Source organism: Chelon labrosus (genome assembly GCF_963514085.1).
Source record: "Chelon labrosus genome assembly, chromosome: 16".
NCBI lineage: Eukaryota > Metazoa > Chordata > Actinopteri > Mugiliformes > Mugilidae > Chelon > Chelon labrosus.
The window spans coordinates 25215769-25239730 of NC_140349.1; the positions used below are offsets into that span (position 1 = coordinate 25215769).

The 23962-nt window shown below is 42.6% G+C and overlaps 2 protein-coding genes across 2 annotated transcripts; both read right to left on the minus strand.

The window, feature by feature from the left end:
• Positions 1-379: 379 nt before the first annotated feature.
• Positions 380-4672, minus strand: irx4b (iroquois homeobox 4b). The gene is made up of 6 exons (XM_084562805.1): positions 4269-4672; positions 3788-3976; positions 3422-3534; positions 2925-3081; positions 2588-2741; positions 380-2489 (listed from the first exon to the last, which is right to left on the minus strand). The coding sequence occupies exons 1-6, from the start codon at positions 4311-4313 to the stop codon at positions 1918-1920; spliced, it is 1230 nt and encodes a 409-aa protein (XP_084418931.1). The 5' UTR covers positions 4314-4672; the 3' UTR covers positions 380-1917.
• Positions 4673-18717: 14045 nt separating this feature from the next.
• On the minus strand, positions 18718-22392 carry irx1b (iroquois homeobox 1b; the record flags this gene model as incomplete). Its single annotated transcript, XM_084563647.1, has 5 exons — positions 18718-19049; positions 19626-19686; positions 19880-20681; positions 21195-21437; positions 22156-22392. The coding sequence occupies 5 exons, from the start codon at positions 22390-22392 to the stop codon at positions 19001-19003; spliced, it is 1392 nt and encodes a 463-aa protein (XP_084419773.1). The 3' UTR covers positions 18718-19000.
• Positions 22393-23962: the final 1570 nt, after the last annotated feature.

The following is a 23962-nucleotide window of genomic DNA, read 5'->3' on the forward strand; positions in this document are numbered from 1 at the left end:
GAATCTATATGTCGTAATGCTCTGTACCAGAGAGAAAAGTCTTGTCTCAAACAGCCGAGGGTGACAACAAGTGTAGCCTTATATCTCTTAACCCCACTAAGCACCACTTATCTGACTGCCATTCCATGTCCTTCATGATGCTACCACCTCCTCCTTTGAAGTCAAATCTAACTCAAGATTTATTTATTTTTTATTTTATTTTAAAGAAACAAACAGTTTTGGTTCTAGTATATTACATTTAGATCAAATGATTTAAAAATGTGTGCAAAAATATGAACAATATATTTGTAGCCTATACCACAATAAAACCCTGTCTGTGAGGGGAAGAAAGAAAACTTTACAGAAATAAGAAGTCAGATGTCATTATTTATCATCTTAAATCTTACTTATTTATGAGGTAGAAACAGAATGAAATTCTCGGTTGAATTCATCCTGAATTATTTAATCTGAAATGGTTAATTCCATACAAAGCCCAGGCAGATCCCTTCTCTGTTCTGATAAATACTTTATCACTGTTCCTAAATCGAAAACAGGAGGAGGAGGAAGATGGGGGAGAAAAAAAAAAACAACTTCTCACTGTTTCTTGTTGTGCTTTGTTTCAGAAAGTGTCAGTTTAAATGTTCTGTGGGCTAAATATGCTAACTTTTCTTTAATAATTAAAGTTGAAGGAAATGTATTTTATTAAATAAAACATCTGGGTCTAATTAGGCATTTCTTTGTTTATTTCAGTGATGTTGCTTTATTGTTTCCTGCATGCGAAAAAAATAATAAAAATCATCAAAGTGGATGAAGATGTGACACTTAAATAAACTTAAGAGCTTTTATGAAGCATTCTAGCTGGTGGTGGATTTTCTTGCAGTCCCAGGTTGACAAAGTCAAAAGCCGCCTAATGAAAAGGGACGCATCGCTGATTGCAGCTATATCTGGAGCTGAGGTGGAAGTGGCATCGATTTAACAATTTAGCAGCACCCTCCTCTGTGTGTTTCCATTAGTCACGGCTGAATACCACCCACTTTCCCCCTTTCACTCCCTCCAAACACTGGCACACAAACACTCTCTCTCTCTCTCTCACACACACACACATCCAAAGCGGCAGAGGTATCTTCCACTTCTCCTGAACAGCGTTTATATAATAAAGTCATTGGTTCCAGAACATTGAACGGCTAATGTAAGGGCACACTCAGAGAACTTTGAACCACGCTACAGGATACACTTTTTTATTTTGGTGATTTTGTGTGCATGTGCAGGATATAGTGCAAGTGTACAATATTGTATATTTCTCTTGTGTGAACTGTACAACCTCGCTGAAGGGAGTTGTGAGCCGACATCTGATCATTGATGGAGTTCATAGGAGTCTGTGAGTTGAAGAATATCAAATTCCCAGAATACGATCATACACTGAAAATTGACCGTTTGCTAAACCCGTCCGTCAGATAAAGACGTTCCTGTCATAACTTAGCGACTGTAACTAGCCACAGCAGTGTTTGAATTTCTCCAGATGTTGAACGCAGCATTTTCAAACCCAAACATACAAGAGAAAAAGAGTAAGGATGCATGAAACTGCTCTAACCTCAGCTGGAATAATTAGCATGCCTCGTGCTAACAGGCTATACTGATTATCAGCTGGTGATGTACATGAAACTTTAGGCTTTTAACACAACAGCATGTGTCTGACCAAATGTAAACAAGATTCTCCATGAGTCAACATTAAAAGATCGGCTGGGCCATGCTGCTTTCGCCTATTTAAAAAAACAAAATCAAAAAAAAAAAAAAACAGAACTGAGACATTGACAGATGTAGCAACTGGGTGGTGGCGCTTAGCAAACGGTCAGTTGGTCATGTCACACAAACAAAACTTTTGAGACTTGTGTTTTAAGTCCAGCAGTCAGAATGTCCCGCCACTGACATGCTGGTAGACTACAAAGAGGATGTAGACGCAGCAATTTCAAAGGACTGTCCGCTCGTTCTGCAGTCTATCATGGCGTCGTTTAATCCTTTCCACACTTCTGCTGGTTTGGAGTGTTGGAAAGAAGGACCGTGGAAAACCCCGTCCACCCACTCTCTGAGCGTAGCGACTGGTGACTCCTGTTGCCTGTCTGACTTGGTGAGCGCCATATTTGTTGGATAGCCTGGTGAAGGAGATCCGGTGGATGACAGCATGCAGGGAGGGTATTCTGGCTGCAAGTTGGAGTCCAGAGACGCGGCAGTGTGAGCAATGGACCAAATTTTTGGCTTAGTGTCTGTGCTTCGAAGCTCTGGATTAAGGTAGAAGGAGTTGTTTTGGTGTTGGACCGCTGTGAGTTTGGGGCAGTCCGGGGACAGCCTCTCTTTTCCGTGCAGCGGGTCAGGGTTGTGGGTGAGATGAACGACCTCTGGGTTTGCTTTGTTGTCCTCAGGAACAAACTGTGGCTTTGCCTCACAGTCAGAAGCGTCTGACTCCAGAAGGTCAAAGTCCTCAAGATCACTCTGGAGGTCTGCACACTGTTCATCTGCAATAAGAAGGGATGGAGACAACAATGAGTCTGTGCCGACCAAACAAGCCTGAGCAGACCAGGAAACAACTACCAACAGATTGATTTAGGCTTACCAGGAAAGTCTTTGTCACATTTAAGTGGCTTTTCCGCTTCGTCACTGTCTTCCTCACAGCCTCGGTCATCAGAGCTTTTGCAAGCACGAGGTGACCACGTCACCTTGTTCTCCTTCTTCAGTCTCCTGCGTGCATTGGCAAACCATGTAGACACCTGAATGAGGGAGGAGACAGAGGTCAGAGCCTAAAATTATACGAATAGGAGAAGGAAGGTCATTATCCCAGCATGAAGAGAAGACAAAAGAAGGAAAGGTAAAAGTAAACTGAGGAAAAACTTTTTTTAATGCAACAAAACATGATGACACATCCATATGTGAAATAATTTACAAAACCCCACCTGTGTAAGGGTCATCCTGGTGATGATGGCCAGCATTATCTTCTCCCCCTTAGTTGGGTAGGGATTCTTCTGGTGCTCCTGCAGCCAAGCCTTCAGGGTGCTGGTGGTTTCTCGGGTGGCATTTTTACGACGCGACGCGCCATCCGAGCAGGAATATCTGCGCCAGGTCAGCAAAATGATACAGTTCATACCAAAAATTCACATGTGATATTTGCAAATGCTTAAATGTTACTGACTGTAAAATAATATCCTATAAATATTTTTTTATGAAAGATATTATAACATTAAGTACAATCTGTATAACATGTACTAGTGCCACAGATTAAATCCCAATATTATAGTGATAGTTTAACAAGAGCGTAAAAGGAAATACTGTCACTGTAAACCTGCTACAGAGTAGTCCCAATTATAATATGATGATATGATGACCTTTATATATAATTGTTTCCAAAAAATTGTCTTTAATATAAGGGCAATAAAAGCGCTCACTGACTTACCCATATCTGTCATAAGGATATTGTCCAAATGTATATTCATAAGGATAGTAGGTAGGAGGCTGAGATGTCCCAACATGTGCAGATGCAGCTCCCTCTTTGGGATCTAGTGGCCCCTGAAAATATGGAAGAATAAGTTAGATCATTAAAGCCTGATCAAGATTAAAAATATTCCAACTTTTTTTCCTTTTCAGAAATGTTGTGGCACTCAGCAGACTAGGCTCCAGACTGTGTTTACCTTAAAGGCAAAAATTACAAAGGAATTTCAACCTGTTCTCCTAACCCTCCCTCCTTGTCTTTACTGACTTCAATAGTTTGTTTTTAAATTAATTCTAAAAGCATCAGCGAGCTGAAAGTAAAGACACTCACTCTGGAATAGAGAGCTGTGGCGTCGCTGGAGCAGGTGTTGTAATAGCTTTGGCTCTTTGGATAAGGGCCGCTGTAGACCCCGATGCCAGCGCCAGGGGTGAGCTGTTGGCCCGGGGAGCGCAGCACCGAGTGGGGCGGAGGAGTTCCCGGCTCAAGGCAGCCGGCCAGGGGACTGGAGGTCATCAGGAACTATGGAGACATGTGTAAAAATAACTTAATTATCCACCTTTGTGAAAATTAATTGCACACATTCAAAAACGGTAGCCCGTGTGTAAAGCAGACATATTCCCAAATATGCGCCATGACTTCACAGAAAACAAAAAAAAAAGCTGGGCTGATTTTTCCACATTGTGACAAGACAAACTGAGAATAAACTGACTTATAAATTCATATTTCCTGACAAATTCCAAGTCTTCTCCTTCGTTTAATTAGCTCAGATTTATAAGAATAACTTCAAGGACGACGAAAATATTTATATTACCTGTGGTGTGGCGGAGTAGGGGTATCCAAGTTGAGAGTAAGCCATGGTTCAAACAAGATCAAAGAAGCAAAAGCAGGAGCCCAGACGCGGGGCGGCATCCAACAGCATCCGTGCCAAACGTGGATCCTTACCTCTGATACTAGTTCAGAGTTAGTTTTTCCGCAGAACTTGCCTGGTTTTAACATCTGAATGTCACCTACCACCTTGTCCAAATGAGGGCGCGCAGATAATTACGCGCCACTTTCATTTTACGCACCGCCTTTGACGGGCTTTAAAAGTAACTTCTAGACTTCAGTGCAGTTCCGCCTCACCCACCCTCTGTGCTGCGGCAGCTTCTAGAGAGCCCCTTGCTATCTCACAATCCAGAGCGAGTTTGTGTGTGATGCGCGTGTGTGTGTGATCAAACCATGCGTCTCTCCGTGATGCGCTCTTTGGTTTTAAGGCGCGTCTCTCTGACGTCACCTCGGACTCAGTGTCTGTGTGTGTGTGTGTGTGAGAGAGAGAGAGAGTGTGTGTGCGTGTGCAGTCCAGTGTTCATATCAAGATGAAGAAACTCACCTAATTAATTCCCTCCCAGTTTTCTTTCAGCTCTTATCCAAGAGAACAGCTCTGCGCGGTGCGAGAGCAATCCCCCCAACAGTCCCCAGGCGTAAAGAGAATGTGATCAATTCTCCTTTCCAAATACACACACGCACACACACCTTCTCATACACACACACGCACACACACATATATATATACACACGCATACACACACGGTATGGCCAGAGGGGGGATTAGGGACGTGTGATACGTTGACACCACATTGACACAAGATGATTGATGACTACAACCTGATATTAGCATAATCGTTTTGCCCTGTAGTTTAGATAACTTGTCACCACGGAGAAATCTCGCTGTCACCCACATATTCATGAGTGGGGAGATTTCAGGTCTCCTCCAAGCAAATTAATCAAAGAATAAACACTCCATGCGTTCCCTTGAGTAAGCACCTTTAGCAGCTGAATGGCTTGTCATGTTTTTAATAACAAAGTCTTAAGCTGCCCCGACGAAGTGGAAACATTTTTTTTTTTTTCCCCCATCAGTTCACTTTTAGATTTGATTTTTTTTAAAAGAGGGGACGATCAGGACAGGTGTAATAGAGGGGCTTGTGGTGCCAACACACTTGGATACCTTCCTGACAAACTGGCAGAAAAGAAATATTTGTAATGGTAAGAGAAACGAGAAGGTAGTTAGGGACTGTATGAAAATGAATAAGGTGGAGTTGAATGGCGAATAGTTTTCCCATCCTAGATTAATCTTTCCATGATATTTATTGTAAAAAAAATAACAATGAAACAGTCACATCAAAACGATAATATTTCTCGACACTTGACTGTGCTCATACTGTCTGAAACATCTGACTCCTTCATAAGGTTTTTCTGTATTACACCAGACTGAATGTTTCTGTATTCTTAGCCAAATCTGGTTAGTTAGGAGCACCTAATTTCATTCTAATATCTTGGCTATGGTTAGAATGTCAGGACTAATGGAGAAAATTATTTTGCACTTACTGTACTTATACTGTAGCCCAACACCAGGTGCTGTAAGCTTTTGACAGCTGGGATAGGCTCCAGCCACCCCGTAACCCTTCACAGGACAAGTGGTTACAAAAGAAGAAGAAGATGAAGATACTGTAGCCCACAGACTCTGCTTAAAGATGGACAAACTACCTGTGAAGAATCTCAGTGTGGCAGATTTATTTATCACCAACTCCAAAGAAGTGAATGGATTTGAGGTTTGTCGGTGACACCTGACCTGTGACAGCATCTTCCTATCAGCCGCTCACACTTTTCATGAATGAGTAAGGTTGCTATAAAAACCAAACCCATTTTTTGTACTGGTCTTTCAACATGTTTATTTTTCTTACCTTCAGCCCTGGACTTGGTAAAGCCACAAAGTCCAAAGACTTTCTTTCTCATTATATAGTCAGCATTACCATTAGTGTTTACAATATCTGTTGAACAACCTTAAGTGTGTGCTTAACATAATTATGACTGCTCTTTATTTTCTTTCCTTTAGACAAACTAAATGTTATTGAGTCAAAATCTAAAGAAATCAAATAAAAATCACAGAAGTGAACATTGTCTTCGTTACTTTTCTTTCCACGGGTTGTTTCAGGAAACATTCCTGTGGTCATTCAGACTGGAGGAATTGTTGGGTTAAGCATAAACAGTTAAATAATGCTGTAGTTTCTGTAAGTAGATAATGTTTTTCACAGGTTGTATATTTTAGTGGAAAACAACACTCTACAGTACACTGTCATTGGCGGTTTACTGATATGTTCAGCTTCATTATGTCAATAAAAGAGTATAGTCTGGTCAGAATCTCAATTCCTCTCACATGTATTTACTATGCACGTCAGTCGGACACAAAAATCATTCATAGGACACAAGGTTGACGTATGGGTAACGAGATATCATGACATACTGTATAAATATCAGCCTGACTATATATTTAAACTTCCTACAACTTTAAAAGACACATAACGTATTTTCAGCTGTATTTATTTAGAAAAAAAAATGTTTGAGAGACAGAGAATAGGAGACTAACATGGTAATGGTTACAATATTAAGTACAAGGTTTAAGCTGTTTAATGGTGACTTTAAAGAAAAATAATAATTAGGACATTTTTATATGGAAAACAAATGTCCAGTGTTTTGTTGACTTATCCATCCACCCTGTTCTCCTCTCTACATGGCTAGGGTTAGGGATAAAGACAGGGGCAGGAAGTCACTAACTGAGATTGCCCAGAGTGAAATAACTCTCCAAAACCACAAAATGCTAACTGACAACACACAATATGACTAATTCACTGTTAGATAATATCAGGTCGAGTTGTAAATATTGCTGCTCTCACATCTGTCAGCAGCCATGACCTGATACCTTTCTCCATTTCGTAGATTCCTTAACTGTTAAAGTTTTGATTAATATATGAATTTTAAATATTTGTGCCGTTTTATTGTGTCTTTTATGTCTAAAGAAAATAGTGATAATGGTTTGGAGACACCTTATTTTTTCTGACATAATCAGAGGAAAGGGGAGCACAAAAGCGAAATAGTGAATCAATGAGAAGTTATAGAAAGAAAGAAGAAATAAGTTGGATATGAACATTCACGTGCAAAGATCCAACATGAAGAAGTGGCTATGGAGTCGAGGGAAAGCCTAAAGAGCCAAACTTGGGGAGCCGTATACTTCGTTAATAGTCAGGGGATCTGAAATGGAGCAAGGGGATGTGCAGAGGTAAAAGGACAAAAATATTCCCAGTGCACCCAGAGTAAGGCTGGAACAACAGAGCTGCATCACCAGAAAGCATCTCGGGCCCCACCGGGGAGAACGCATCTGTGTACTGGTGCTTGATTGACATTCCATTTGTCCCGTGAAAGGTGCTCATATACTGAACACGGACTAACTGTCTCTCGCTCATCTGTGCTCAAAGCTGGGAAATGAAGTTATCTCCCCGCACTGGCGTTGCACGCCTTCACACAAAAACATATGTCACTCAAAGAAAATGGCAATTTGTTTAGCCACTGACAATCAACATGACTGCGTTTAATCTTGGTCTCATATAGTTTATGGCAAAATAAGTTGTGAGGTAAGGATGGATGAACAGACAGCAAGTGTGGATTTAACTTCCAAAGCATTTGTTTCACAAAGAATGAATAAAAACCATGCTTTAGAGGTGCATAGATTAGGTTATTTCCTTCTTTTTTAATATTCAATGGACTACTTATATATTAATACATGGTCTGTTTATAAATTTATGGCATTCCTCCAGTATGTATTTCTTAAGGCTCTGCGTTCGTTAGACCGTGATTATATCTTTCTGATCTCGTTCCCCTTACATCAATCATTCATTCAAGATGCTCCGCACAAAAAAAAGAAAGGAAACACATTCCTATTCCCCTCTTCCTGCATCCAGCTCCAGCTATTATGCAGTAGGTGGGGCGTGGGGGTTAATGATAGAAGCATGTTAATGTGAGAAGAGGAGAGATAAGTAGTGCAGAGTGTGTTTGGAAGACAGGGCCAAACAACTCCAATCACAAGTTCTTTCAATCAAGGTGCGTCGCATTTGAACATTTTCCACCCTAAAGTCTGAAATCTATGCAATTTTAATCACTGTTTAACATGTAGATGCTTTTTGAGCCCTCATCTTGGTTTTATATTTCACCCTGAAGAAAGCTGTAGTGGCTCTGAAGTGCTGAAAGGCCTGAATTGGGGAAGAATGCTTCCAACAACCTGAGTTATTGTTTTTGCGCTATAATGGTTATGAAATAATCCCATGTGTAGCATTCTGTTAAGAAAAACAGAACTTGGAAGATGGCTGGCCCACTTCTGTCAGTAAACAATATCCATCAAGCAGGGCGTTTTAAAGCTTTTTATCAAACAGACCGTTTAAAATGAAACTCTAAATGAATCAGTGGTATTAAGTGAAGGATTTTACTACCAATGTAACTACCAACAATGGAATCTTTGTGGCCATTTTGCTAACAGTTAAAGTTTGGGACTAGGCACACCGAACCTAACATTAATGAACTAGTGGTAATGAAGGTTTACTGATGTGTCGCCTCATGCCACTGTGCCTGATTTCGCTACAGAGCTAATGAGTGTGTACTTCTATGTCTGTGACAGGCAGCAGTTGGCGGTACAGTAGTCTGTATTTCTCTTTCAAACAGGAAAACCAAAAGAAAAATAGGACTAGCTAAGAAGATGGGAAGCAAGAGAGAGCTAAAAAACTGTTGTACAGTGCTGGCCTCTCATGAATCTTACTGCTTTGTCTACTGTTTTTTTTTTATTATTATTATTTAAACTGGTCTTCTGTGTGCTGTCTTTGTTGACGTCCGTCATTCTGTTTCTCTTCTCATGCACTAGCTTGTAAAGACAAACAGCCAATCAGAGTGACCTCTGCTACCTCACAGATGGGCTCCACCACCAAATGAACATGCTCAATAAGGCTAAAAGCCACCAACAGAGCTCCTATTGTTTCCCGCTGTATGGCAAACACTGCAAAACTAGGGTTGCAGTCGCTCACAGATTGTCGTCTTGGTGTGTTGTTGCCCTTATTATCAGAAATTTCTGACATGGAATAATGAGTCGGAGGCTGACATGAACAGATTTTCCCACATGGCTGTTTGTAATTGCAGTTCAAACAACATGACGTCAAAGTCACATTGTGTGCCACGCTATTTTTTTTGCCAAGAACAGTGATGTAGTGTCTCAGCAACTTCAAGAGACATGAGTCCTGGAAGTCGTAATGCCTAGCAACACAACAACAACAACAACAAACACATGAGAGACACTAAAAGTCACGATTCACGACTCTAATAAGAACAAAAACTGACACCTTTTGAACCTTTGTTAAAACAGAAATCTTAAGACGCTCAGAGGCGAAATGAAACAAAAGTCAAAAGTCAAACATGTTTCCATGTGAGACTTCCTCTGCTAACAGCGCTCTACCATCAGACAAGTGAACCCAGAGGTAACATGAGGTAACTTCCTCCACATTTTGCCGCACATCTTCTCTTTTAGAAAAAACAGGGATGTTCAGGGAGAGAGAAGAGGAGGTCGAGCAATAAATGGATCATGAGGAAAGAATCTAGCCTTTTCTTTTCCACCGCAACACACAGACTACAGCGGCTGCCCCTTGTTAAGTACGATGGCACCGGCCGAGTACAAGTGCAAACCGCGCTCAATCTGATCCACAAACAAGGCTGCCAACGCCGAGCAACCTGTCTGACCACTGAGCAGCAGCCATGCTGTCCCTGCCTGCCGCTTCCCTGCGCCTCTCTAATAAGAGCCTCATGGAAGATCTGAAGCTGTTGAACTCTGAGTAAGATACTATAAATGCCCAGGCCTTCCTCATCAATGATGTAAGACACGGGAACAGAGACAAGCTAACCCTCTTAGCCGCCGTGCAGCGTGTGTGTAAGTGCATGTGTGTGTATGGAAGAAGGAGGCGGACACGGACAGAAGCAGAGAGGGAGACAGGTTTAGGCTACAGGCAGCTCTTAAGAGTGTATACAGTTTGCGTTGAGCCCTGGGAGGCCAGCCGTATTCCTCCCCTTCACTTCCACTTCATTACACCGGGAGCCGACATACATTATTCAGCTCCGCAAGCCTCGGTCCACAGGGGCCGATAGAGACTTTAACAAACACTTTAACCCACCTTAACGCTCCCATTGATCCTCTCTGTTTATTTCTCTATGATCTACGTTGGTCTGCCTCGATTTCCGTTCACGTGCTTCTCTGCTCTCATAACAAATTTTTGGGTTTTCTCAAGATTGGATTTGCTCCGTTATTGTTTGGTGTACAGATCCTAATATAGACTGTATAAAGTAATCGACAATAATAGCAAATACATATTTTTTTAATTTAAAGTTTTTCTTTTTTTCTTAACCTAAAACGTAGTACAGTTTGCACAGGGGTATTATCTTGAATCTCTTGAATCTACTTAAATTGTAAGTAGTAAACCTTCCCATTGCTACCTACTATTAAAAAAAAAATACTGTAAAATATTAGTTATTATGCCAAGTAAGGAAATATTTGGTGTAACCCTAACCCTAACCCTAACTTTTTTGAACAAACTGTTCCAAAACCCCAATAACTAATTAGGAGTGTGTTACGAGCTGTTAAAGAAAGCTTGGGATCTGCAGAATAGTATTTACGTCAACTAGAAACAAATCATTTGTAGTTTAAGTTACTTCCCTGGTTAAAAAGACCAAAGACAGGGAAGAACTGTTTATATTTTCCTATTTAAGAATCCCTATAAGCCAAATTGGAATTCCAAGAAAATTCCCAAACACTAGAAAACTATAAATCACATGTGTATGCGCTTTTGTTTCATAGATTGGGGGATACCATAAGAGCAGGGAATCAATGCTTCATTTTCCCCAGTGTTTCCGCTGCTGCAGTGCCACTGCTTAGACCTCAGGTGCCATCATCTGGTGGTTTAGAGAAGTACAACCTGAAGAACTGCAATGTGTGTGTGTGTGTGTGTGTGCGCGTGTGTGTGGTATTGGTGTTAGCCTGAGGGTGCAGTAGGCTCAGCTTGCGGTTGTTATTGACCAGGGTGAAAAGGTCACCTACAATTTTGCGACTCACCAAAGGCAACACAGTAGGCCTGCTTGTCGGCATGCGTACACTTATTGTGTGTGGTTGCAGATTTCATCCTGGGCCGGACCTCCCAGGACTTTTTGACCACCAGCAGCGTACCACAGAGCCGAGTTTACAGCCTTTGTTTTAATTGTGTCATTTTTCTTGCAGTGCTACAATATTTGCACCAAGCCAGACAACAAGGATTATGAAGATTCCTATGATTCTCTCCCTGTATCAAACAGAAAATGAGTAAAGATGTTAACTATTCTATCAATCTTTCTCCAGTGATCGTTTGTTTGTCACTTTCCAAATAACTGACAAATAAATTTGATCTCCTCATTCCACATCTAGAGAGCCTGCAGCTCCCTCGAGCTTCTTCCTGCGTGCCGCGACTGATCACGTGTCATCAAACACTATTACGCCTGCTATTAATCCAAATGCTCAAAAACTTATGCCACGCGGTTGACAGAGAAGTTGTGTGTGATAGCAGTCGATTAAGTGCTTCTTTCTGGAGCGCTGACGTTCCCCCGGGAGACGCAGGGCAATAATTTCCTCAGATTGCCCCTATGGGAAGAAGGCTGTTGGTTTTCTATGTCCACTCCAATCACATCACTAATGGAGAGGCGGGTAAGCATCTGTGACAGCGGGAAACCAGATCTCTTCTCCCCCAGTGTGTGTGTCCCTTGCAGATAAATAGTTGGCAGGTTTCCCCTTTCCCCGTGCATGTGCATGAACACACACACGCATCTGAGGGGGCTGAACGGGGTTAATACACTCCATTAAGCTCTATTACCCTAAACGACTCGGGCAAATGAATGAGGACTCACATCTCTGCAACTGTTTGTGTGTGAGTGTTTTAGAATGATAGAGTGTGTGTGTGTGTGTGTGTCTCATATGTAATTACACTGTGAAGATATGTGACCCATGAGTCATTTATCATTATCCAAATTGTGAAAGACAGCAAGGGAAGATTTTGCACCTTACTGTGCCAGAATTCCCATCTTATGAGATCATTTTAACCTATTTCTAATGCAAATCAATTTAAGTCCAGATTTTTCTAGAATATCAAGTGTCTTCTTTCAGTATATTGGCACCATGTACTATATATAAGGATGGATGAACGTTCCATAACGACACTTGTGATTTCCAGAAGAGCGGTTTTGAAGTGTGGCTGTCTCAGTGCCAGATTCCTCCTAATGCCTTGCTAATGTGAAAATGTCTCGGGCAAACCGTTAGCGACCTGTGATGGCATATGAAATATAGAGTTGAAGAAAGAATATAATAAAGGGTTTTCACATATGGATGAGCCCTGGGTAAATAGGCTCAGTGCGGTGTCTCTGGCCGGAGGCGTCTCGGCATCTTGACTCCTGTCTTATTCAAGAGTGGGCAAAGAGGTGGGCAAAATGACGCCTAGGCAGACTGCCAGTGAAATTCTGCTATGCAGTCTGTGTGTGCGCTGGATGTGCGCTGTTTGTGCAAAGAGGAAGATGTCTATTATGCTGTCATTAGAATGACAAGTAGTGTTTGGTACAGTTGTTTCAACTGCCTCTTTCTAAGGAGTCGATTGATGAGTGGATTACATGACGTCGTCAAATGACTTCATAGTAGCTAGCTGTGAGTAGTTGTGGTTTGCTGCTGCATCACCTATTCTTGCACTGCTTTTTATGACTGACTACACTAGAGTAACAGTTTTTGGGCTGGAGACCATCAGCTTTGGAGCTTGGCTTCATTTTTCAGCCTCGGAGGTTGCTGCTTTGATCGTACTCACGTATAAACGAAATCTCTTTTACAGCTAGCTAGTATTGGGAACAGCTGTTTCTACGAAGTTGCTTAGTGCTATTAAACTGTTAAACTACATTTGCTTATGATGTTCATGAAGACCAGTTCTGCTTTAGTTTGGGCCAGATTAGTTTTGACTTCAACCTATATACACACTGGCGTGGAGGTGGCCCAATGATTAGCAATTAGCAAAGTTGTGTGCCTCCCTAAAATCATGTCGATAAAATAAATAAAAGTCCATGGAATTCACAAAGTGTTTTTTTGTTTTTGTTTTTTTTTAATCAATGTTGTGTTTCTTTTTTCTTGTTTCTTGAAATTTGATTGCTTAATGGCAAACAATAACGGTATTGAATGCCATAAAGGTTATTTTTGGTCACTGAAACCCCAAACCAAAGCCCAAAAGTGTCTCTCGTGTGTGAAAAGTGTCTGTATAAACCCTCAACAAGATTTTGAAGCTCACATTCCCTGCATCACTGCCGAGGCACAACTTACATACAAATTTCCAAGATCGCATATGCATCAATTTTGTGCAGCTTCTCCGCCCCGATCTAATACTTCAGCGTGTCTCAAAGGAGGCTGAACAAAGACGCAGTGAGTCCTCAGCTCCCTCCGGACTCTCGCAGCAGTACACTAAGCTAAGTTGCCGTGCTATTACAAACCAGTGGATAAACATTGTTTCAAAATGGCTGAAAGGAGCCAGCGATGCGAACACGCAACCACAAACCCTCCCTCTGTCTTAATCTGCTTCTTTCCTCAGATTATTGCCATGAATAGGCAGACAACAAGAGAAAAGACTTATCACACCCACCCTTTCATAGTATTTGTTGTGTGTATTTTCCCCGTATATTAAATTTGTCTCCTTTAAAAGGCAGTGACAATGTTTGCTATTTGTCTGTACCGTACTTGCAGCTGCAACGCCACAATAAGCGCAGGCTCAGCAGCAGCACTCTGTAAACTCAGTATTGTGGTGCTTGTTGAATTACTCATGAGTTTTGATACTTTGCTTTTGTGCAAACGCTTAATTCCGCTAATCTCTATGGAGGAACACTGAATGGCGTAAATTCCCTATGATATCTTGTCCAGGCTAAACATTTGCTCACTTACGTATACATTGGGTACAGAAAATTATTCTTTTGACAACATTACAACAGATTTAACCCAGTGCCCTGCTTATCCTGCAATGACATGTATTAGCTTCATTGCAATGGGAGGTACATTTCCATTTCAAATTACAGCTCAGAAGCTAGCGTTCGCACACACACGTGGATCAAACATGTTGTTGGTTTTTTTTTTTGGTCTTGAGCTCCGGTGGTAAAGAACGTTAAGTGCAAAAGAAAAAATAATAATCCATTAAAAATTCTAAAATTATTAACTGCATGTTCATTATTGCTTCTCTGGAGGTTTTAACCGTGTGTCAGGCCTTTTCTTCTCCGAGCCTCTCGAGGTCAAGCTCTGTAAAGCCTATTTGGCAATCAAACACTGTCCCTCCCTAACCCTCTTTTCCCCCCTTTCTCTGCACACACCTCTGTTGCCCTCTTTCTCTTCCCTTGGCCCTTTTCTCTCCCTCATCATCCCCCCTTTTTTTCTCCTCCCATGCCCATGTCTCTTTCTGTCCGGCTGGCCCTCTCAGCGGGGCTATAGAGTCCTAACTTGTCTACATTTACCCCCTGCGTTGGCTGACCAATGGGGCCGTTGAGCGGTGGGTCCCTCCTTTAGTGCTTCGCCATTCTCCCCGAGTCAGCTCATGCTCTCTGTTTTCACGACCTTTGACCCCAGGCCATGGCAACAGTGGCAGGAATGTCAGGAGTGATTGGCAGGATAAAGAGCACAGCCCCTCTCTCCTGCACAAGCGGATTTGAGACACTTTGAGGGGCGAACAATGGCGGATTTGGGCTTGATTGGATCACTGATGAGCTGATGACTGTCAAAAGAGCACGTCGTCTTTACATAAGCCTGATTATCTCTGCATGGCGGAGGAGCGGAGAAGAGTAGGAGGGGTAACCGCAGTAGGAGGAGGGGGAGACTGGCGGGGAGTTCACCCCCATGCCGGGTGCCTCGAAAAGGGATAAACCTGCACATGAGGGCCAGGCTACAGGACTTGGACCTCTCTCATCCACTGGGGGCCTTTAACCAATCTATTCAGGCGACCGGGGACCCTCATACATGTGGCTATAATCACAGGAGGATGGCTAAAGGGTGGGAGCGTGAGGGGGATGACACATGGAGGCAATCATTGTTCAGTCCCTGACCATCCCATCAAGACGACAGAGAGGCAGAGAGAAAGAAAACAAGAGAAGGATATATATATGTAGAGGGAGAGAGAGATGCTGACAGAAAAGAGCAGTGGGACAGGCAAATCAAAGCCAAATCCCTTCCATAATCTGCCTCTTTAATGGGGATTAGAACTCACCAAAGAGCCTATATCAGAATACCAAAGCACCAATAAAGACTCTGTTCACACTGAGAGTTTGAGGGGCTGATAATACTCTGAAAACTCCACAGTCTTATTCAGAACTACTAGCGAATGTTGTTTTCCCCCCTTTTAGCTTTTTTTAGATGACGTACCAGTTCTACATTTGAAAAGTTTCAGGGCAGTTTGGGCGACAAACAACCAACATGAAGCCTAAACTTCACACTCTGAAGAAGTTTGCTGCGGCGTCCGCCAGAAAACTCTAATCGTGTTTTGGATCTGCTCGCTTTTTGCACCGCTTTCACAACAAAAACATGTTCCGGACACGCTGTGGAACTGATAAAGCAGCCATTTGATGTCGTTTTCAGCTCCATCATGCTAAGCTCACTGATTTCCAGCTCTGAAAGAATAACATATTGTTTGGGCACTTGGAAGAACAGTAGCGAGATCTGGCTGGGACGGAGTGTAGAAAAAGCGAAGTGTGTGTAAGCGAATGAGCGGTTGATATTCTCCTCAGCAATGCTGATGGCAGCCTGTCAGAGCTGGCAGAGGAAGTGAAAATGGCCTCAAGTGTCTGGCTTCCTTCCATGCTGCTCTCACATCAATGACAACGCTCGCCGCATCATCCCTCCCTCTCTCATTTGCTCTCTTTAGACTTATATTTGCTCTTTCTATTGCTTGTTTTCTGCCTTTTCTCTCTCTGTGAACAGACGGGTGAGGAGATGGAAGAATTACAGATAAGAATAAAAATACGATGCAACGCTAAACACCACCGGTCACGAATTTTCCCACACCTCATATACACACGACAGGTTTAAAGTCAGTTTTCAGCATTATTGTGACGCTACAATCGGCTGCCTGTTCTTTAGCAATAAGAGCTGCAGTGTGTTTCCCTGCCTATTAGCACAACTAAAGCTCACTAATTAGCACTTCATAAAATTAAACTAAATTCAAAAAAATGACTTTTCTTGTTGTGTTGAAGGGAGATTTTGTGTGATCCGATTCTCAAATATTCTTAAAATGTTCCTTTAAGGCTGTCCATGGGAGTATGGACGAATTCGATACATATCAGAAATGACCTCATGCATTGCTGAAATGATAAATCTGCCTTTATATCAGATTTCCATTTTGATCACTCGAGAAAATGTGCATGAAACCGTTATGTAAAATCAATTATATAGATATTTAATGATTTAATCTGCCAGTAGTTTGCCATCAGAGACTGTAATGTCAGCTTTCATTATAAAGATTGGACGATATAAGACATTTCAGGCTTTTGTGCAAATCCAAAATCCAAAGTGCTATTTGTACTAATTGAGGTTTAACTGGAATTTGCATTAGAGCCACTTAACAAAGTCATCTGAATCCAACATAATTTAAATCTTTATCGGCATAAAATCATTGCTGTCCTGAAAAAATTAATAAATCATCTATTTCCATATTGTGCAAAAACAGAGCTACATATAAAACACTTAGTCAAATGTATCTCACGCGCAATTTATCAGATAAAATCAAAACCATCATATTAAAAATACATGGTTTTCACATCCGTTGGATAGATGCCAGAATCTTAAATGACCAGCTGCATTTTTACCTGAGAGGACAAACAAACAGATACAGTGAGAGTTGCAGGTGGCACAAGCCTGCCCTACTCTTTCTGACAGTCAGGTGGCAGCACTGAGTCACATCTCCAAGTCTGCAAACCATTGACTGTATGCTGCAAACCTGGTGGCTCTGATTCTTTGTTTTAGTGCATGATGCATGCTCAAATCATCGTTAGACTGTGCACGGTTTGTTTCAGCTGCACTAGTTTATACTGCATCATATGATTTAGCTAAAAACATCACAGTTAAACACAACGAGCGCCGCAGTTCTGTCATCAACTGTTGGTATTAGGCATCGGGTGACAGAAAGCATCAAAATCAACGCAGCCACGTTTGTATTTTGTGCACATTTGCAAACATATGACTTTACCTGACAAAATAATTCTAACTGCTGTGCTAGATTTCTAGCACTTGACCATCTATGATTCAGCATATACATTGTACAGGCTGTATTTTATAGATTATTGCAATCACGACTTCACATCAGAATCAGAACAGAGCAGATATACATTTTTCTATTGTTTTAGTGTAGCCTGTAGTTAATGCCTGTGTTTAAATTTGCAATTACATCTGAATTTTGTGTGTGCATGAACCTGAGGCTGTCAGGGCCCCTCGAGAGGCCAGAGGACCCCAAATTGTGCGGCACGCATGATATGCTGCTAAACCAAGCATAGGAGTGCAGCTTTGAGAAGCACTCACTATTAGCAGCCCTAGACCCCCCACCATCCTCTCTCTTTCTCCCTGTGCCCCCCGTCTTTGGGCCTGTGAACGTCAAGGATGCCACAAAGTGACACACAACCCACCCCCCACTTCTCCCCTCCCATCCACCTCCCCCTGAGCTGCCGCCCCCATACTGGCTGCTGGCCTTTCCTGCCGTCTGATCCATATTTCAGAGGCGGCATCGGTGGCACCGAGGGGGTATAATCCGACATTAAAGCGAGAAGGCCCGGGCTGAAAGCACAGGCGCAGGTTCACAAGGTCCTGGAAATCTTCAATTTCAGTTTCCGCAGCGTTTGCAGTGGCTTCCAAGGAGTCTGCAAGTTTTGGCGAGGCTGCAGATTTCAATAAAGGCAAGACTTTTCTTGTAAAAAAGGAACTCCTAGTTGGGAGGGCATTAAACTAACTAGACGCAGGGACGGAAAGGCCAATTGGAAGTGAATTATGACATATATGTATTATATGCAATCCTCTGTGACCTCACATGACATTTCTAGGGTGGACGGACAGTAAAAGACAATTTCTATGCAGGCATTAGTTATAATGTTCACAATAAATCTCATATTTGTGACATATTGTAAATGAACATCATAAAAAACTCAATCTACCACTAAAAGGTAGATAACCGCTCTCTGAAAATTAAATCTTGGGTGCTTTCCCGAGGAAGTTGAAGTCTCCTCCTGTTTTTCCCCAATTTTCTTGACACCACACGCGTCACCTCTGACTGAATCCAGAGAGCAGAGTCTTCCATAATAAATGACTATAATGACATTTATTTAGTTCCCAAAAAATATATTCTTTAAAGACAAATTCATATCCTGTATTTACAAATTCCAAGGTTTTCATTCACAACAGAAGAGCAGAAGAAGAAGAAGAAGAAGAAGAAGAAGAGGAGGAAGAAAACATAGGACATAAAAAAGAGATACAAGCAAATCTGTGACAAAAACAACCATCTCTTTTGCATGAAGAAGCTAAACAGTAATACTATGACAGGTCCGCCCAGTCAAAAATAGCCTTCGATAAACTGTTCTCCGTTAAATAAAATTATTCCTTTCTTTTCTCTTTCTTTTTTCCCCTCCCTTGTCTTCTCATAATGTTGTTGTCAGAACTCGCTGTGGTGCTGTCCCGTGGTGAGGTCTGAGGAACAAAAAGAAAACAACGGTCAAAGGTGGATGGTCATTTATTACTTTTAGTTATTACCTTTCAGTATTTTTTTTATTTTCCCTCTTGAAAACAATGCTTTCCCTCACACTTACTTAAAGCTAATAAACCAATTGTAACACTTTCACATTATTTGTCACAAAACAATGTTAAAGTCCGTTTATGCAAATGGGGAAATCACTGCAGGTGAATTGTTTTATGTCTTTTCACGCTCCACTTCATTCATGATGTTGCTATCAGCGCTTTCTTTGACATACATTAGCTTCATTCACTGAGGGGGCGTGAATAAATAACGGCAGATTATTTAAATGACATAGGTGGCGATAACTCATTGTTGGGGGAGGACGCGGGGGGGAGGAGGATATATTAGACTGCTGCCCGACGAGGCGTTAAAGTGGGGACTCAATTGCATGATTTATGTGCAGAGGTCTGCCTCCTGCCCAGTCAGGTGTACCAGTGTTTACCTCTGCTTTAAGGTTCATTTAGCAGAAGACGTGTGGAAAGAAATTGAGGCTGATAGTGTCATAATGCCAAATTGATTTCAAATGTTACCTGTCAGTGATCAGCTGAAACGGAGACTTCAGGGAATCGGGCCTGTGGTCGCTCTCTTCATCTATAAAAAGAAAAATAAGGCCAAATAAATCAAGATGTATTCATTGGAATTAACTTTATAATCACTTTCAAATAAAACTTTAACTGTCCCGTGAATATTACTTTTGTTGAATCTTTTCTACTTGAGTCAAAGTAACTCTCTGAGGCCCAGTCAGGGAGATGATTAACTGCATATATTGTCATGTAGTCCATACCATCTCTTTTTGGACTGAAGCTTCCTGACGACTCTACATCGCTGTCGTCCTCCGTGCCCGACGTTCCTGTGCCAGCCGCCGCCGGCCGCGAGTCACGACGCCCAGCCGGCACCGCGCCGTGGAGAGGCAGGTGTCCGGCCGGCGCCCCTCCGAGCAGCGATCTCATGTTCAAAAGAGAGTTGGCATTGAGAAAAGCTGCGTTGGCCCAGTTGTGCAGCTTGCCAATCTGGCATGTATATATTCCATGTCCCGGGAGTAAGGCTGGGTGTCCGGCGGAGGCCAAAGCCGCGTGGTGCGCATGGGCCGCTGGGGCAGATTTGTGAGAGCTGTCGGGGGCCGTGGCGGTCTCAGCCAAGGACCAGATTTTGGGTTTGCTCTGCGGCGGTCTCTGGCATTCCTGTCTGCTGGGTGAATGATCCACTGCGAGTTTGACGCCACCAGGCGATTTACTGAGAGAAACGCCCGGCTCTACTCCTCTGAGGGCCTCCACAGAAAGCGTCCTGCTGCTCTCCGAGCTCTTGGACTCAGAGGCCTGCTCTCTGACTGCTAGACCTGCCTCTCTGTCCCCGTCTAACTTCCCGGAGCCCTGCTCCCCTGCTCGTTGCTCGTCTGGCCTCTCGATATCGACAGTTTCCAAATCAATTTCCTCCTCTTCCTCCTCGTCGTCGCTGCCGTTCTTGCCCGGCTCGTCCTCGTTGTCGCTGCTGAAGATGCGGCCGTCTCGGTCCTCGGCGCTGCGGCCCCAAGTTACCTTGTTCTCCTTCTTGAGGCGTCTGCGGGCGTTTGCGAACCACGTCGACACCTAAGAAAAACAAACAAAGAATTTATATATTTTTACCCATTATTAATCAGCTGCTTTGATTTTAAGATGCGAGACCGGAAGCTGCGGACTGAAAAATATTAAATACGCAAAAATAATAACTATTAATCTGTCATTTTAAATAATTAGTTATTTGTATTAATTAAGTTTTGAGACAAATCATTATGGAGACTTTTTATTCTCTGAGTGGACCTTAATTCAAGAATCAGTCACACAACTGGATTATAATAATGTAACAGGTGCAATTAAACAGTGATCTTTTATTTTACTTGACTTTACTTTTAAAAATGACATTTAAAAAGAACCTATTAATCATCTGACTGATTTATAATCAGTTATTATTCTGATGCTTGGAGACTGATGCCCACCAAAAGGTACCTTTGGTGCGCTTGAGTGGGTGCTGTTGGTCAAATGTCCCCACTATTGGGCCTTTAATTTGGAGTGATGGGCTAATTATTATTATTATTATTTTAGTAATCTCTATACACCACACACCTGTGTGAGTGTCATCCTCGTAATGATAGCAAGCATGATCTTCTCTCCTTTGGTGGGATACGGGTTCTTCTGGTGCTCCTGCAGCCAGGCCTTCAGGGTGCTCGTGGTCTCCCTGGTGGCGGTTTTGGCCCTCGACGGGTCCCCGTACGGGTACTGGCCGTATGGGTAGAAGCCTTGAGCGGTGTGAACGGACAGGGAAGGCGGGTGAGACCCCGGGCTGTCCTTCAGCTCGTACTGAGAACCCTGAGATGTTACAAGAGAAAGAGGTTGGTGACAACTTGTTGAGCGATTTGCCTTGAAACTTATTTCCTCTTCAAGTTTAGACAAGGCATCAAAATTCAAATACATATTTCTGCAGTTAAAAAAAAAGTTTTTAGAAAGTTTCAACAGACATGAAATACTATCAAGAAAATCAGGAATTAGACGTGGCCACATTTTTTAAGCTTTACATAATAATTTCCTTTTCTAGAAAAGCTTTTTAATCACATGGAATATTGATTGTTAATATAATTTCGCTTTAAAAGTAATTATGCGCTAAATGTGTGTTTTAAAATTATGTTTTTTCATTTATAAAGGATTTTGCTAAATTTTTCGAGAAAGGTGTACACAGCAGATGAAGTCTAAAATAGTTGTAATTATTTCCTCAAGATTTAAATAATTTACATAAAAGAAAACAAACGAAAATAAAACTTCTACACTCCAGAAATCAATGCATTCTGCTAAATGTGCTCGTTCACCAATCTAATTTAAAATATTCAGAATTTTAATATCTAGATGTTAAAAGACATTGGACAAATTAACACATAGTATTCTCAAAATCGTGTGTATTTTCAAACGTATCAATCACCGTGAGTGATTTGTTGATAGAGCAAAGGAAACAGCTCAGCCTGTCAAAAGCACTAAGCACTCATACCATTAACACCTGACCGGCTTCAGTCTTAAAACAAGCATCAGCTCTCACCATCTGGGATATGAGGGCGAGGTCTGTGGCTCCGCTGTACGGCAGAAAGGCACTGTAGTTGTGAGCCGCCCATGGGCTCCCGTACATTCCCAGCATAGAGCCGACGGCCGCGGCGGTTGCGGAGGAGCTCACGCCGCCTTCGGCGCCTCCTTCCCGGGCAGAGGCCGGCCGCTCGCTACCGTACACCTCATGGGAGGCGCTGAGGAACTGGGGGTACCCCAGCTGAGGGAAAGCCATGTCCGGAGAACGCGTGCAAGTAAATGTCCCCCCAAAGTCACACAACAGCAAGAAGGATGCAGCTTAAAAAAAATAAAATAAAAAGTAGGATTCCCAAGAAAGGAGACGAAAAAGAGGATGAAGAGGCTGTCAAAATCACAAGATGCCCCCTTTTTTCTTCTTCTGTTTTTTTTTTTTTTTTTTTTTTTTAGAAAGTGTCAAGCTTCTCCACTTCTCCTCTTCCACCGAGTTGTGTCAGAGCCGCAGTTTGGCACCTCGAGTGCGGAGTGATGCGTGCGTCTGGCCGCGGGAGCTTCTGGATGTGGAGCTGACTGACTGATTGGCAGCCTACTTAAGCACCAAGCTCCTCCTATGCCCGGGGCAGGCGATTAGTGCATTGGTTAGCCCAGGTCGTGTGTGTGTGTGTGTGTGTGTGTGTGTGTGTATGAGAGAGAGAGACAGAGAGTGTGTGTGATTTAGTCTTTACTGTGCCTACAGAAAAGGAAACCTGTATGTCTGTGTGTGTGTGTGTGCGCGCAGTGCTGTTGTGAGCACCGTGGACAGCACGATGCTATTTAACAACCAATTTGAATGCTCGTAAAATTAGTAATATTCACAGGTGTGCATAATAATAATAATAATAATTATAATAATAATAATAATAATAATAATAATTCCTGCTCCAGAAATATATTTTGCCTGTTAGTTTTCCTCCTTGCCTTGACAGCTGATTCGCAGGGAATGCCGGGACATTCCTGGCCGGCAGATGGGCCGGGAGGCATCGATACGGTTGGCCAGATCCGCGAGGAATGTCCGTGATTATCGACGGAAGTCAGTGGAGCATATTTTTTCAGGGCGCACATAAAGCGCCGGGCTGAGGGTAATGACAGAGATGGAGGACGATAAGAGAGATAGCAGAGATGAGGAGGGAGCCGTGGAGTGGAAAATGACAGATGTTTGCAGAGAAGAATGGCCCTACTGTACCTCTGCTGGGCCTTGGGTGTCAGTCACTGGTGTTTGGAGAGGTAAATGCTACGTTGAATGCAAGAAATTCTGATATTTTTTTAATGTGGGAAGCTGTAAAAAAAAAAAAAAATGGACCAAGATTGATGTTTCTCCATTGACAGGCTCCACTATCAAAACAGCTCCTCCGCTTCAATCTGCTCCTTTGAACACACACACATCCTCTCACACACTCTGTCACACACACTTGGGCAGTGCTAATGAGGTTGAGCACCGTGCACCCTGCTCGGTGGCCCTGTGGCCCTCCTGGGTTCCTCAGAGGTTAGCTGTGTAATTACTCCATCCCCATAAATACAGATTCATCATTTCACACTCTGAGCCCCTGATGAGCTTGGCTGAGCTGAGAGAGAGAGAGAGAGTGAGAGAGAGAGAGAGGGAGGGAGGGAGGGAGAGGTGGGAGGAGAGAGGAGGGAGGGGGTCTAATGATTTAATTACAGAGCTTAAAGCCCACTCTGGCTAAGTGATGGTCCTCTCTGTCTCTTTCTTCGTTCTCTTCCCTCCTCGGCGCTCGCACCTAGAGGGCTTTACTCATGAATCTCAAAGCTGTTTTCCTAAACACATATTATGA

Excerpts from the sequence above, each read along its gene's own strand:
- irx4b (XM_084562805.1), bottom strand. The coding sequence starts at position 4,313 with ATGGCTTACTCTCAACTTGGATACCCCTACTCCGCCACACCACAG. Across the intron at positions 3,977-4,268 it reads CCTACTCCGCCACACCACAG|TTCCTGATGACCTCCAGTCC; the intron begins GTAATATAAATA and ends ATGTCTCCATAG. Across the intron at positions 2,490-2,587 it reads ATGTGACAAAGACTTTCCTG|ATGAACAGTGTGCAGACCTC; the intron begins GTAAGCCTAAAT and ends TTCTTATTGCAG.